Raw genomic sequence first — 16,075 nt, forward strand, 5'->3', positions numbered from 1 at the left:
TGAAGAGCAAGGCACGCCGGCTCCTGCGCGTTTCAGATAACAAGGCACAGAGTGCAAACGTGTATCGTGCATTTCTTTAAAGACTGGTTGCAGATTATGCTATTAGTTGGGATACTGTAATAGAGAAATGAGGCATGAATGCATTTCATAATATAGACAGGCATAATTTTGACAGCAAAATGAAAAGTACCGTTACGTTCTCACTCAACACGCATCAGGCATCTCCTCTAAGTATCAAGAAATACCAAGAGTGGCTAAAAAAAATTATGGAACATCACCTCGCTTGTTTCAAACTACTTGTCGGAAGCCTTATAGACCAAGGTGCTGCTTCTCGGCAGGTGAGAACAGAAGGTTCAGAGCCGACTTTGAGAAGTCCAGCATTTAGGTGTGTACTCACCATGTCGACCCATACTGGTAAATCTGTCCTAACCTGGCAATGAAACGTCTCCTTCAGCTTGTTGAGGCCATTAAGGCCTCATTTGCATAGAGGACGGTTGCCTTTAATGAGTGTTCTTTCCCTTGTATTCAGCCTCCCGTAGCATATTGCAAGTTTAGTAGTCCCTCCTAAACACTGGGTTCACAGTTGAAAAGCTACAGCAAAGAGAAGCCACCTTGACAGGGCATCGCTAAACCAGTAACAAAAGAAATTAAACCTATAGTTTATATACCACCAGTTTTTTTTAGCATTTCATCACCCCTGTGGAGCCCTCCTGTCCTCCGCTGGTTTAAAATGGGGCAACTTACTGGGAGCTCTAGTTCTGACCATCTTTAACCATTATGTGGTTAAAGGAAGGTCTTTCCCATTAAAGAAGACGACGACTCTCGAATTCAGCATAATGAAATTTGTTGATTTTTCCCTTTACTCTATGTCTGAGCTGCTTTCCCATGCATTTTGATATACATCTTTGCTTTTTATTTGTCTGAAGAGGGACTGAGTGAGCCTGCTAAGAATGAAAAAAAGTGAAAATAATCTACAGATGCGTGGATAGACATATCATTTCTCCTTTTTTTTTGGCGTTTTGTCTCTAGTCGCATTGAAATACACACTTCAGTGGGTCCATACCGACTCATTGACAACCTGCCTTTAAAAAATAGTATTAATTGAAATACCGTATGCACATATTCCTTTATTTCCACACGGTGTATTTGACATCTTAAAAAGGTTTAGCATCTTGCTTGTGGATTCACGGAACAAATATATCAGGAAACCCAAAATATTGAACTCTAACTTCTTTTTGAGATATAACAGATGGATTTTTTTTTTTTTTTTTTAAAGTGGAACCATAAACAGCGAGATAGCTGTATGTCTTGTTAATATTGTTTTGTTTTGCTTATCAAGAAGGAAGCAAATGTGTCATAAATGACAATTTGATGTATGTTAGTAGGCTTGTAAATTATGACAAGTGGATTGATTTTTTTGTTTAGACTTGACTATTGTCTATGAAGGGTAGCGTTTTTCCTTTGTTCTTGTCTGGAATATTGTTAAGCATGAGAAGAAAATTCAATATTATTTCCAGCCTTACAGAATTTTAAATATATGAAAAAAAATGGCTCCTACCCTTCTTTTCTCTTTCCTTCTTGCTCTACTCCTTTTCCTTTTCCTTCTCCCTCTGCTATGCCTAGCTCAGAGAAAATCATAGATAAATAGGAATTACAGAAAATAGGTCCAGGAATGATTCTAGGAAGGACCTGAATTAAACTGCAGCCCCAAGCCTAATTCTGGACAGGAGTTTATCGGTCTGCTTTTTTTTTTTTTAATGGAATTTGGGCAGAAAATGCAAACTCACAAACCCATGAAGGCTGGAAGGGCATTAAAAGTACTAGGATCAGCTAAATTCCCCCATCCTGCTCAACCAAGTGTCAGATAACTCAAGCTTAAATTCGAGCAGCCGGTCCGCTTTTCCTGTCCCTTTATCCGATGGCTGCCTTCCATGGGGAAAGGGTCTTTATCCCATTTTCATCTGGGAAAGTCTTATGCAACTGTTTGCACAACTGGTTAAATAATTCAGGTGACGCTCTTTTATCTTAACAACGAGGTCAGGATGAATTTTTCAGCCCGGGTTTAATGAAAAAATTTCCTCAGCTTGAAAGTGATTGACAATTTCTCTGTTCACCTTCTCCTGTTTTAACTGCAGCTTTTGAGGATTTTTTTTTGTGTGTGTGTGTGTGCGTGTCTATTTTGTCATAACGTTAAAAGGGTAGTTTTCAGTCTTTTTTTTGTAAACTGGCGTTCAGCACACTAGACATGCGAACAATTCACCTAAATAGGCCGTTCTTGACAGCCGTAACTCATCTGCAAAACAACAGGCCCTCTCTGAATGAAAAAATCACTGCAGAAAATGTGTCTGCTGGAAAGGGAGCTCCAAGGGATGAATCAAGAGCAGCCTTCCCGACGGCTCGCTCGCTCCCGTACCAGGAAGTCTGGGATGCTCATTTTCCGTTCCAGCGCACAACCAGGCAAACAAGGAAGACTGACCACCTTCACAGCCTAATCCAAAATGACTCCCAGAGACAGGTATTTAGGAGGAGTGGTGCTTCTTTGCTTTTTTTTTTAACTTTCTTTACTTTTTTTTGGCCAAACTGCCAAATCTTTCCCTTGTTGCTGTAGGGTGCCGCAATCCTCCCACGCTGTGCTGTTGGCTGCGATGAGCACCTGCCATCTATATTCTCAGAAGGATTCACAAAACCAAGAATTCTTTCATAACTTGCATTTGTGACATTCACAAATAAATTGTGTTAATAGAATCCCAGAATTGTCTGGGTTGGAAAGGACCTTTAAGATCATTGAGTCCAACCATCAACCCAACACTGACAAAAGTCATCACTAAACCATATCTCTCAGCACCACCTCTACCCTTCTTTTAAATACCTCCAGGGATAGCGACTCTACCGCTCTCCTGGGCAGCCTGTTCCAATGCTTGACAACGCTTTTGGTGAGGAATTTTTTCCTAATATCCATTGTAAACCTCCCCTGGTGCAACTGGAGGCCACTTCCTTTTGTCCTATCGTCTGTTCCTTGGGAGAAGAGACCGACCCCCACCTGGCTACACCCTCCTTTCAGGGAGTTGTAGAAATGATGTAATGATGATGGTGCTCTCTGATGAGGAGGAATGGTAATTCCGGTGTTGGCACAAGGGCAAAGGGTTCCCCGGGAGCAGTGGGATGGACTTGATGTGGCTGAAACCATAGGCATTACCTGGGGATGGAGCAGGGCACCTTCTCCTTATGAAGATGAGCCAAAATTACAGCAGCCAGGCTTTTACCTACAAGACCTCAACACTCATCCCCAGCTTTTCAACTTCCCCCTCACGGGAATTCGTGCTCCCTAGCCCCAAGGGGGCCGGACTCTGGCTTTTGCTGGGGTTTGCTGAGCCAGGTCCTGCCCCGCAGCAGCTTCCCCCCGTGGTGTCTTTCATCTCGGGGCTCCCTGGGGCCGCTGGTTTGTTTCTGCGTCGCTTCCCCTCCGCCGCCTTAGCTCATCTCTGACTGTACAAATAAACCGTGTGCCCTGTCGATACGAATACTGGCGCGTGGCCTTTCAAATACGAGAAATGCTGGTGTGTAAATACTTTCTATGACAGATTGTCCCTCGCTGTAAGGGCTGCTTACACTGTCAGAGCTGAGGGCACAGGCCCTTCGGTGAAATAAAGACGTCAGGCTGGTCTGTTGGGCCAGAGATTTTGTTCACAGAGTAAGCTGCAATGTTGCTTTTCTCCTCTTCATTCTTCTTTTTTTTTTTTTTTTTCATTTTGAAAGGTAAAAACTCGGAGGGTGTTTTTACATGCTCACATAAAGTGGACATAATGAACTTATTAAATTGCACAATGCCTGAAAGGCAAATCTAGCAAAAGGAAAGCAAAATTACACAGGTGCATTATTTTTTCCTCTTAGGACAGTGGGATAGCAGGACGGTAAATACTGCTAGGTTTGGGTTCTATGGTTAATTTAGAATAATATCCTTATTCCTTTGGAGCAGGAGTCTCACCCAACCAATGGAGGCTTCAGAAGCAACAGACTCTCCCCGTTTTGGGGGAGATTAGGTAGGACTTTGAACTGCACGTGCCCTGTAGGCTCCGGGAGACCCGATCGGCCTGGCCTCACCGGGGACATCGAGGAAGACCAAATCTCTTGATGAGGCTTGAAAATGGGGGCTGTGCGTTCGAACGCAGCGTGACTGAACACAGAGAGAGCTGCCTTTTCACCGCCCTTCCACCCTCACACACCGGGTCCCCCGTGAAGCCAGCATAGAGGAGAGGGAGCTTGGCTGCAGCCTCCCTGCCTTCTGTTTGACAGAGAAAATCAACGCGGGACAAGAATATAAACATGCCAATAACTGAACAAGTGGTATTATCAAGTCCCTGATAAAGCCAGAAGTGAAACAGATACTTTCAGGAGCCTGAGCCGAGCTGACTGGATTGACAATGCGGGACATTTATGTCATTAATAGGAACAATAGTGGTTTTTTGCTGAACTATCCGTACTTCTAAGTGCTTTCTAAAACCACAGAGAGATCGCATGCCAACTTTCTTGACAGAAATCAAAGCACACTCGTACGCGCATTCTCATACCTGTAAGATGTAATAATGTTGATGTGTGTCTCCAGCGTTGCTGTTTTGATATTACGACCTATTCAATGGTTTCTCGGTTCTGCCTTTATTCCTTAATAACTTCATTCCTTAATATTCCTGCTTTTGTTCCACCAAAGGAAGCGGAAGTTAGAAATTTAAAAAAATGTATTTAACGATTCATCTAAAGAAGAAACACGGTAAGCACGGCCAGCGAGCACCACTGTCACTAAGCTCCTCTCAGAAATGGGTGTTGCATGAAACACGGTTCCATATTTGCGTGCTACTGAGGTATCTAAGGGAAGGTTTAAAAAAACCACGTCGTTCTTCAGCTTGTGGCCATGCACAAGTCCAACATATCCGCCTGAGATTCCTTCCCTGCAAGTTCTCCGGGCAGGGGGAAAACTTAGCTTGTTTGAATAGAGGGAAGTGTTTTAATCACCTTTTGGCCAGGCTTGAAACGCTGAGAGAGGGTTACACCTCCTGGAGTTTCAATCTGTGCCGTGTGGAGACGAGGAGAAGCACCAAATCCTGACTAACAGAGAACCAACCGGTCCCTGAAATGTGCTTTAAGAGAGAAATATATCCACTGCCTGCTGGACTGAGACAGGCCATGGGGATAAAGAGGCACTTAGGAAAGGACTGGATACCTCAAAAGTGTCCCCAGAAAGGCCGTTCAGAGGCGGTTAAGAATGAAGAGAATATGTCTTTTGTTGCTTCAGTAAATATAATACGGGAAGATTAAAGACACTGCGCTTGTAAGTCACGGTTTGCAATCAAGGGCTCACGTGATGCCACAGAAGTCAATGCAAGAATATGAAAATTGGCTGAACAAAGCCGTTTTAATGAGTGTGGTTAATTACTTTATAGCCGCTACGTTTTAGACTGATGAAGCAAGCAGCAGCAGTAAAAGCAGAAGGTATAGAAGGCTGCTGATGGGGAAGGGATAAAAGTATCTAAAAAGCACTATGACACCAAGGGACATTCAGAGAATGCTGTTGAGAGGGGGTAAAAAAAATCCAGATTACGATTGTGTACAAAGTTCTGGTATTGTCTACAAGGAAACAGAATAAAATTAGAATGAAAGCCCCAAAATTGCAAGAAAAAAGAAAACTTGGCGTTTTTAGATACTGTCACTACTGAAACATGAATGTGATCGAAAAATGAACACAAATAGAAACACAAATGTTATAGGAAAATAAAGCCCCACAGATGTTACAGGAAATGGTATAAAGGTATTAATTATGAAAACTGAGTTGTGAACGTCTTAACGCACAGTAAAAGTGCGAGTGAATTGACACTGCTATTGGGGCATAATTTTTATCTGATCAAAATGAAATACTTGCTTTCATCTAAAGAGAATCTTTGAGTAGAAGTTCTATAGACTTTTTTTTACAAGCCAAATCTCCGTATTTCCAAGCCAGACTCCACAAGCAAGAGGAAAACGGCAGAGTATCATCCCTTCCCCGTTGCCAAATGCCGGCAGTTCCAGACGATGTGCCTGGTCCGTGGGGAGATGAAACAAGGCCAGGCCAGGGGCAGCACCTTACCCTGCATCACACAGCGAATATGCGAAGGGTGAAAATACATTTTACCTGCGATTCCCTCTGGTCTATAAAATTATGGTGAGGATTTCACATTCCGCGTGATTTCACCCCCTTTCCAGAATGGCTGGAAAGCTCCTTAATTTAACTGTGGGGAGCAAAGTAAACTCGTAAGGGCTCTGCTTGCTAATGTCACTCTCTTTGATTTCTGCTGCGTTCCCTCGGAGACAGGAATCGAGCGGGAGAGGAAGGAGGGGAAGGAGAAGACAAACGAGCTCAGGGCATGAAATGCCCGGGGAAACATTGGATGGACTGTCAAGAGATCCAAGAGGGGATTGAGAAGAAAAGCACCGCCGGGAAAGGAAAAGGCAGGGCAGCCAAACACGCTTCACAAAAATGATGGGAGACAGGGGAAGGAGCAAGATACAAGGTAAGAAAATAAGGAAACAGAGTAGGAGTGCAAGGTCTGGAGAGAGAAAAAAAGAGACATGGAGGAAAGGCAGGAAATTTGCAGGGAGGAGGAGGAGGCATCTTAGCCTGGATCGGATCTCTGCCTGCTGGTACTGCTCCTAAAAGGAGAGGAAGGCAAGAGGAGAGAAAGAGATAAGAAACAGTGGCTACTGGAACCGAGTCATGGCTAGGGAAGGAAAGTTACCCGAGTTTAACCGAAGGAGGCCAAAGCAAAGCACGTGCACCCTGCACCTTCCAGTCAGCTTTTTACCCATTTTCACTTCCCAAATGCGTATGCATATAATTAGCTCAACTTTTTAACATTTATCTGCTTAAATGTTCATATTATGCATACATAATACGCAGTGATAGTTAATAGTTTCCAGCTCAGATACCTCACAATTTTATAACAACAGAATTTGATTAGGCTGATTGCTCTTATACCTTGTTTAATATTATAATTTCATTATAAAACCTAATCTGGAGGATTTTTAGCTTCATATGGCTCCACTGGTTTTTTAGCCTGCGTGTATTCTCAATCCTTTTTGTGAATGCTCTCTTAATATCCTTTTTTTTATTCAGCAAGTCTTAGATCTTTGATAAGAGATAACAGTCACCACAAATTTTAGTAACATTACTTTACAAACTTCCGCAGTCTTGAAATATAAAGTGTCAATTTTGATCAGCAGACTATAATCCTTAACAAAACAGGAACTCAGAAATCCATTTTGCCATAAAGATATCAAAAAATCAGAGTCTGTAAACAAATACGGAAAAGAGATTATATGATATCCTAAATAATTCAAGTTAGTACTTACAATTTTCACTGTAAAACCCACAAAAAATGTAAAAAAAAAAAAATGCTTCCTGTATGTCAGGCCTTCCCTTCTTCAGGCAAAGTGAAGACTGAATAAACTCTAGGTTAATTCACGTCCAGACTAAATAAAATAACAAAGTAAAATTATTTTGGATCTGATATTAGTGTGATTTAAACGGTGGAAAAAAGCCAAGAGGAGAAACAAGTCCAAAAGCTTTAATATGTGCCAGAGCAGTGATTGCCAATTTTGGGGATGCAATGTTTTTTCAAAGATTTCTTCTTTTCACTGAAAAGTCGCTTTAAGAAAGGAAAAAAAATATTAAATCGTTTTCATGAATCTGCTCTCAAATCACTGCGAACTCAACTCAATGATCTAAGTTCTTTGGATCCACGCTCCGGTTGTACAAACAGATTTGCACAAGAGAATAGTTAATGAAGCTATTACCAAATTGGCTCCACAGACTGATCTTTTTATTACTAAAACCGCAATATTTTTACTCCAATCTAACTTGTGCCATTTAAACAGATGTGTGACAACCAAAGGGTGAGACAACCCAGCGATACTAGGAGCTGGTTGAAAAACGACATTTCTAGTCCATTGGAAATTCTAACAATAGAAAAGTTTTAACTCTTGAGTGGGAATAAAGTCTAAATTCACCATGGCATATAAATTCTATCCTCTTCCCAAAATATTTTGAGAATCTGAATAATCATAGAACCAGGGAATGGTTTGGGTTGGCAGGGACCTTAAAGACCATCCAGTTCCAACCCCCTGCCCTGGGCAGGGACACCTCCCACCAGACCAGGTTGCTCAAAGCCCCATCCAGCCTGGCCTTGAACCCCTCCAGGGATGGGGCAGCCACAGCTTCTCTGGGCAACCTGGGCCAGTGTCTCACCACCCTCACAGCAAAGAATTTCTTCCTGAGATCTCATCCAAATCTCCCCTCTTTCAGTTTAGAACTGTTCCCCCTCGTCCTATCACTACATGCCCTTGTCAAAAGTCCCTGTAATACAATAGAGTAAATGAAACACCTAAATAAACTCCGCTATGAAAAGAAAATGCATCCAGCAATGAAATGCAAATATCTTGCCATTGCTAAAACAGAACAAGGAAGTCAGAATGATTTCTTCCCTTACTTTCTTATTCCTCACCTGACGTTTGAGGGAAACCTTTCTATTTTAACAAGACTTCCATTTTTTCAACAGAAGAATCTTCAGCTGAAAATTTTTTAGCCCAAACTACCTATAAACGTCAATATGCAAGAGCTGGGAGAGCGATTCACACCCGGGGACCCCGTCACCCCCCGCACAAGCCCTTATACCATAACACAGGGTTTCCATCGATTTTGGCAACAGCAGAAGCCTCTGGAAACCCAGCCCAGTCTGGTTTAATGCTACAAAACATCAGCTCTGAAAAGCATAGTCACAATACCCTTTGCTGATTCTGGAATAAAAAATGGCAAAATAATCGTGTTTATATCTACTTTTCCTTCAAAAGGGAAATATACAGACACAAATTCGGTGCGTGGGGATTTTACGTTAAAAAGAAGTAAGCAGCTATGATGCCCGATGGATGTTTTTAAGAATGCTGTTTTGGCAAGAAAAATAACACGGCGCTTTTTTTTCCCCTGCTTATTCCCCGTAGCTTTACAGAATCAATGTGATTTTTTTTATTTTTGGTACTAACTTGTGCGGAGCATCACAGAAAACATGACTGGAAGGGACCCGGAGAGGTCTTGTGGTCCAACCCCTACCCCAAGGCAGGATCCGCTCTTCCCGCCTTAGTCCCTGAAGATGTCTCATCTCTTCTCAGAGCCAGTCTGTGAAGGGCACGGGGTCACCATCCTTGTCTCTCTGCTCCAGGGCTCCAAAATCTTCCCCGTGAAGTTCTTCCAAATGTCTCTTCTCAATCTTCCTCGTTGCAATTAAAGAGATTCCCGCTTCACCATGGCTACGGGGAGGAGATTAATATCTTCGCTTCCGCAAAAGCAAAACACACTCGCAAATTCGGGGTGAGTGAAATTGCCTGGCGTTCTGCGTAATTATTTCAGCTTGGGAATTCTAACGAGATATTGTTCGGAGGTAATTGTTTAGGAATTGCATAAACAGCAGCTTGGAAATAATACTCATATTTACTGAGAGGAACAGCCTGCCCTCTGGGGTCTCCCTAAGCCAGCTGGACATAACCTAGCTCAGACCAGAGACTCTGCACGAAAGCACATCGGGTGTGAACGATGGCTACTTACAGACTCAGTAAATAACCACGTACCGCGTGACACACAGCGCCCCAAATTCTCCCCAGGCTGAAAAATACAGCCCTATCAACCACTTCATAGTGAATATAATACCCACTCTTTTGCCGTCACGCAGACGCCGTTGAGACGCGTTCAGGAGCCGTCAGCTCCTTCTGCAGCGCGCCGCTGTCGGCGACACAAAAACTACAGGCAGCGTGGTGAGAAATTACCGCCCTGCTTAAAACTCGAGATCCTCAATTAGCCACTACGAGTGGCAGCATGATGTAAAGTGCCTGCTGTACCCAGCAGATGCCTTAATTTCAGGAAGGGACTTCACTATCCCCCGAACTGACTGCCTTGCCCAGCTCACCTGCTGGAAACGAGTGGTTGCACGTCTCAGTTAACACCGAGTTTACTCTCCATGAAAATGGATGCCTATTCCCATAGCCATGACTATTCCCAAAGCCGGGATTCGATCTCTAGGACAGGGCTAACTCGGGAGAAGGAGAACGCAAGCCCTCTCGACTGAACGGTTTCTCGTTCCTCCGGGTATCCTCCTGAGCTTCTCTGTTCTCTTGGCAGGACCTAAAAGCCACGCAGCGGATGCACCGATGCCCAATTAAATATTACAGGCGTGCGCTAAGGCTTTGGGAAGGTGCCCGCTCCCGAAGCCCTGCCAATTTACAGATTACTGTAAGGATACCTTAAAACTGGCAGCAGCGCCATCCCGCCTGCTGTCTTTGCTAGGGATCAGCGTTTCTAGCCCTGTCTCTCCTGCTGCTCCCCTGTCCCCGCCGGGCGCCTGCAAAGGCTGGAGACAAGATCCAGGTGCTTCGCGTCCTCCTGCACGTTGCCTTAGCCAAACGGATGCCGATAGGAACGTGAAGTTATCTCAGAACACAGATATTTGGCTTTGCTGCCACCGCCTGACACCCGCACTTTATTTTCTTTATCATGTCTGTTGAATTGAAGGCTTTTTTTTTTTTTTTTCAGGCCCTGACCTTGGCAGCAGTTGCTACTGCATTTCATCATAAAGATAGGAGAAAAGAAGAGGGGAAGAAAAAAAAAAAGAAAAAGAAGAGGGACTTATTGGATTTTCATGATGCCCTTTGTAATCCTGAATACTTCAGCTGAGGGCTCTCTAACACTTTTACTTATCACACTATCTCTATGCCTTCCACTCCTTTACAGACACATTTTTTACTCAACCTTAGCATGTCTTTCAAGGGATATAAACTTACACATATTTTTCCAGTTGACAGAGATGATTAGGAAAAAACCCTGTGTTAATTCTACATCGATCTTTTTTGAAAGAAATTGCTTGTGTTTTAAGCTGCATTTTTGCTAGGTTCTGTTTGGCGTATCAGTTTGTAGCTCAGCTCATTTAGGGATGAAGTTGCCTATAAAACCCTGCGCATGATCTCTCAGGTTCTACTAGTTTATCTATAAATTGTCATGACCTTCCTTAGTCAATATAATCGAGGACTCTGTAAAACGTTTTGCTAACCTGGCAGTTACGAAGGGGCATCGATGACTTAATGACTGTAACACAGGGTAAAGCAATGCACTGAAAAGATTTTTTTGGAGGTTGGAAAAATGACAAGTCCTACTGTTCCCCTAATACCTCTGGCTGTTGTGCTCACACCTCGACACCACACCTGGCTGGTGGTCTCCGTGTTTTCAGCTTATTCCTACCAGAATGACATTTCCCCCCACCGCTCATGTTTCTTTTTCTCAGCTTCTTCTGCCCAGGCCCCCCTGTGTGAAACCTGCCGTGTCCTCCAGGAGATCCTTCCTGCATATTCACCGCTCGGAGAAACACAGCCTTTTACAACTTCAAAAAAATACCCATCCAGCCTTTGCTTAGAAAAAAAGAAAGGAAAAAATACCGAGCAGCGAAGACAAATTTCTTGTCAGTATTTGCTGCAGAACCATGTCAATCTAATGAGCAAATGGGCTGAAAATCTAGATTTCGATGCAAATCTACAAAATCGTGGTTGCCTTGAGTTACAGCTTTCTTGACAAGAGTGAAATGTTGTCTCGCTATTATCTCAATATATAAAACTGAAATTCAAAATAATGAATTTAATGAATTTAAAACCCAACGTTTAGAAGTCAGACGGGGAAGAGAGCAGGGGAAACAAAAAGGATCTTTCCGAGATTTTCATAATCAAGGGTCACCTTTCCAGTTACCTCATCAGTCTCCAGAAACCTTTCAAATGGTCCTGTACAGCTCAATAAAACTACGAGGCACCTGATTTTATTTTATGTACTTACTCAAAAAAAGTGGTCCATCCCGTCTCATCGCTTTTAGTTGCCAGGAGTCCGCTGTTGCCGTGGTAGGTAAACAGGACGAGCTCCTGCCCTTGCGCCGTCATGCTTTTCAAACAGCCGTTGGTGCCTATCGTCAGCCAGATGACCTGGTTATCCGGAGAGACCACTCTTACCGGCATCCGGTTGGGATCCCGTCGGATACGAAGAGTGTTCCCGTTGCTGTCCGTTACCGCAGTAATATCGTTATCGTTACTGTAGCTAAAATTGTAGAGATAGTCTCCGGTGACTAAACTCACAGTGTACTGGTGAGTACCGTTGACATCGAAGATATAAAGCTCTTGGTCGGTTGGGGAAGCAACTTCATAAAAGTTCATTGAATTCAGTGAGGGTTTATTCTTTGACACGGCCCGTATCCGGATGTTTCCCAGATCGGCAATGTACAGGGTGCCATCGGGAGACACAGCCAAGGAGGAAGGGGCATTCAGTTTGGCATCTTTCGCGTAGCCATCGCCGCTTTGGTAACAGTCGCAGTTGACGTCATTTTTGCAATCGCACTCTGAAGGTATTCCCGCCACTAATGAGATCTCTCCGTCGGTCGTGACCTGTCTTATCCGATTGATCTTTTTCTCGTCAGTCTCTGTAATGTAGAGCACGCCGCTGTAGGAGACGGCGATGGCCGTGGCCGACTCGAGGGTGGTCTGCACGGCGTGTTTCCCCACCGCGTACTCCACCCCGGGCACCTGGCAGTGCATGGGCCTCCCCGCCGCAATGCGAACCTGCCGGTTCTCCGTGATCTGCAGAACCACGTTGTTATCCAGAACGTAAATGGAGTTATCCATTGGGTTGATTGCTAAATCTGTCGGCCACTCCAGACGAACCTTAACAGAGAAGTGTTTTGTTAGTTAACTACGGCAGATTAAATGAATTAATTCACCGTCAGACACTGCTGTAAGGATATTTTTCAACCAATCACGACAAAAAGACTGGTAGGAAAATACATGCAGCAAACTAAAGGTCTTCAGGGAACTATGTTCAGACACCCATGTCATTGAAAAAAAGCCAGCTGCACCGGAACTGCACAGGTTGAATTCCCCCTCCAATAAATGCCATAACTTTTCTGTATTGAGAATCCGTATATAAAAATGGAGACAGATATCAAAGCCTAAATACGTACTTTAAGGACAGTACTCATCTTTTATTCTTGTAATAGCAAAAATATCGTACTACCTTCCAGAATACGAGACGCTGTACTGTACCCCGTTTGTAAGCGTACCCCCAGCGATGTCCCTTCCTACCTACGCAAACTTCTTGAGACAAATAGAAAAATATGTTCTTTTGTGTACATCCTCTCATTCCCTCTCGCCGGCTAAGGACGTTAGTCGTTCGGAAAGCATCAGCACGCCCGGATAGTTCTAACGGATCTGCCACTCTCCCAGTATTTACTACCAGACTTTATGCTTCCTGCTCATAGTTTTGCTGTTCTAAACTAAAATGAACTTTATGGGCAGAAAAATGGAATACAGCGGCATTTACAGCCGAGAGAATACGCTGCGATTCATGCCCTTGGAACAGGTTTCTTTCTCCCCGAATTCTGCTGTTAAATATCCACTGTGCACCCCACCCAGTGTTATTATAAGGGGCAATAAAAGCTCTGTTTGTGTTTCTAGCCCCAGCTCGGCCTTCCGCAGGTGAAGGTACCTGGCTGATGTGCATGCTGGTGTCACAGGTCAGAGGCCGTGCCGAGGTCAGGTCGTTGGAGCCAAGCAAAGTGGATATTATTCCGTTCTGATCCACTTTTCTGATCATGGTCCCATCAACAAAGTAGATTAACCCGTTCTTGTCGATCGCTATTCCTTTAGGGAAGAGAAGAGAAATCAGGTTTTTTTTCCACTAGCAGTGAATGTTATCCATAACTGAGGGCCTAAGTATCCAGTGGGAATTAAGGGCAGGATACATGGCCTTAGGCAGTAGGTCGTAAACCAGCTTGTAAAGATATTTTGCATAATAAACCCGTGTTCAGTCTGAAATCTACTCCTGTTGATGGCATTTGCTGTTCATCGGAGAGTATGCTGAGAGGGGCCTAGCTTTTAAGTTAACCTGAAAAATGGGATAAGCAGGACCAAAAGCAACACTGATTTTATATCTTCAACGGAGCCTGCCAAACACATAATCTAAATGAGCATTTAAAAACGCTCAATAACCACGAAAGCCAAATATTTCCTAAAAAAATCAACCCAGGTACCATGTAGCTCTCTGAGGAATTTCCTAATTGGAAAAAAATTATTCTAAAACCACCTTTTTGAGCCAACTACTGGGTTCGGTAATTAAATAAGATCACGCCCCTGGCTCTGAACTCTTGTATTATTTTGGAAGTTAGGGAGGGATAACTGTTTTTACCTTTAGGGCTCATGAGTGTCGCCTCCACTGCCTTGCCCCCGTCGCCACACCTGGCCTCGTCGAAGGGCAGGCACTGCTCCCCCGTTCCTCCGACCACCTCCGCGTTCTTGGTCAGGTCCTTCGCACCCGTCAGCGTCTTGGGCCGATAAATCCGGCGCGTGTTTGTGTCGGAAACGTAGAGATCTCCCGTCACGGGGTCAGTGGCGAGGTAGTATCTGTGAGCTGGGTTGTTGCTGTAAAAGGGAATTATAGATTGCACACGCTGTAATTAACGGCACCTAACGTTGGATCAAGAAGAAAAGTCGTCTTCTTGGGTAACACATAAATAGCTAAAACCAATGGTGATGCTCTAGGCAGAGGTCTTGGCCCCAAAATCTTCCTCAGCTCTTGCATCTTGCGTGTCACAGGCAGCCCAATCTAGACTTTTTGGGACAAAACATCCATTTTGCCCATGATGCTCGGAGGCCGGTCCCGTGCTCTGTAATTAGAGACAGCTCCTGTCTCTGTCACAGCCCAAACCAAAATACCCGAGTCCAACAACTCCGGGTCCAGTTCTATCTTTGCTTACGCTCTGTTGTCGTTATCATCCTATCCATTTTATTTTAATTTCTGTACGGCTGCTGGGGCGCCCTGGTTTCCGTAACTCACAAACAGATAAGGCAGAGTTGGTATTATTAGTTCATCGGCAAGAGATAAGACATCCGTCATAAGTATTTGTTTAATCCACCGCTTTCAGAGACGTGATACGCGTGATTTAACGCGTTAGGAAATGGCATCTTTTCCAGCAGAGCGCCGAGCGGAGCTTTTCCGTTCTTCTTAACTCAGAGTCACATTTCAAATAACTGTACACATTGGCACAAACCCGCTAACTATGCCAACACAGGCTTTAGTACAGGGAAAATATAGATTGCTAACCGTTTTCCCAGAAAACGTACATTTTGCCTCTCCACTGGTGCCACATAATTGAGAATTACTCTTTTCTCCCCTGCTGGTGTAAAAAACCAGCCCTGGAGAGTACCTTTGGGGTGAACGTATTACGATGTCGAAGCTTAACCCGCTGCAGTTGGGATTCCTGACCTAATTTAGGGCACGAAGAGCTGAAACAAGACCATGTAAATAGAGGAGGTAATTTCAGGCGGGCTCCTAACGGATTGAAGCCGAGTGTCGGAACAGTCAGTCCCACTTCGGCTGTTTGCAAAAGCGCTGCCTGAACAGACCCACCAGCCTTGGTGACAGCCCAACATCTGCTGGCAGAGTGCTCCATGTCACCTCTTGTAAATACATAACCGCGCTCATGTCACACGTTTTTTATCTACTGCCACTTGGAAAAAGCAACGAGAGACCAACAGGAACAACTTGCGAACAAATTAACGTCTTTTAGCAGGGACAGATTTTTACAGCTATCCAATTACAGAAACGCCGAAAAAAAAGAAAAGTGTTGCATAAATAGGATTTTCTTTGCTTTTAAGACTCTTAACATGTTGGTTCAGAAGGAAGAAATCAAGTAAAGCCGAGTAATGAAATCAAATACACAGCGATTAGCACCTCTTAAAAAGCTCTGCTACGGAGCCGAGAGCTGTACAGCAAGTCTGCAAACAATTAAATGTAGGCTCTCTTTAGATTTCCGTCTCTCACAAATCTACTATTGCCAAGGTGCTAAATAGTTGAAGGGTATTTTTGAAACCTTAATTTACGCAGAGATCATTTAAGATGATCACTGTGTAGTGCACAAATTATTTATACCTCCCTAGATTGCAAATTAAATTATACCCATCTACATGATTACTTTGGTCT

General features: G+C 43.8%; 1 protein-coding gene across 6 annotated transcripts in view; it reads right to left on the reverse strand.

Annotated features, from left to right (window-relative positions):
- TENM3 (teneurin transmembrane protein 3) overlaps positions 1-16,075 on the reverse strand; it is a 322,908-nt gene that overhangs the window by 20,480 nt on the left and 286,353 nt on the right. For all 6 annotated transcript variants that reach the window (XM_074154473.1, XM_074154472.1, XM_074154471.1 and 3 more), the window contains 3 exons: positions 14,282-14,514; positions 13,583-13,737; positions 11,888-12,762 (listed from right to left, as the gene is read on the reverse strand). In XM_074154473.1, coding sequence (XP_074010574.1) covers positions 11,888-12,762; positions 13,583-13,737; positions 14,282-14,514 — 1,263 coding nt within the window. The remainder of the gene's footprint in view (positions 1-11,887; positions 12,763-13,582; positions 13,738-14,281; positions 14,515-16,075) is intronic.

This window comes from Numenius arquata, chromosome 10 (genome assembly GCF_964106895.1).
Source record: "Numenius arquata chromosome 10, bNumArq3.hap1.1, whole genome shotgun sequence".
NCBI classification, from domain to species: domain Eukaryota; kingdom Metazoa; phylum Chordata; class Aves; order Charadriiformes; family Scolopacidae; genus Numenius; species Numenius arquata.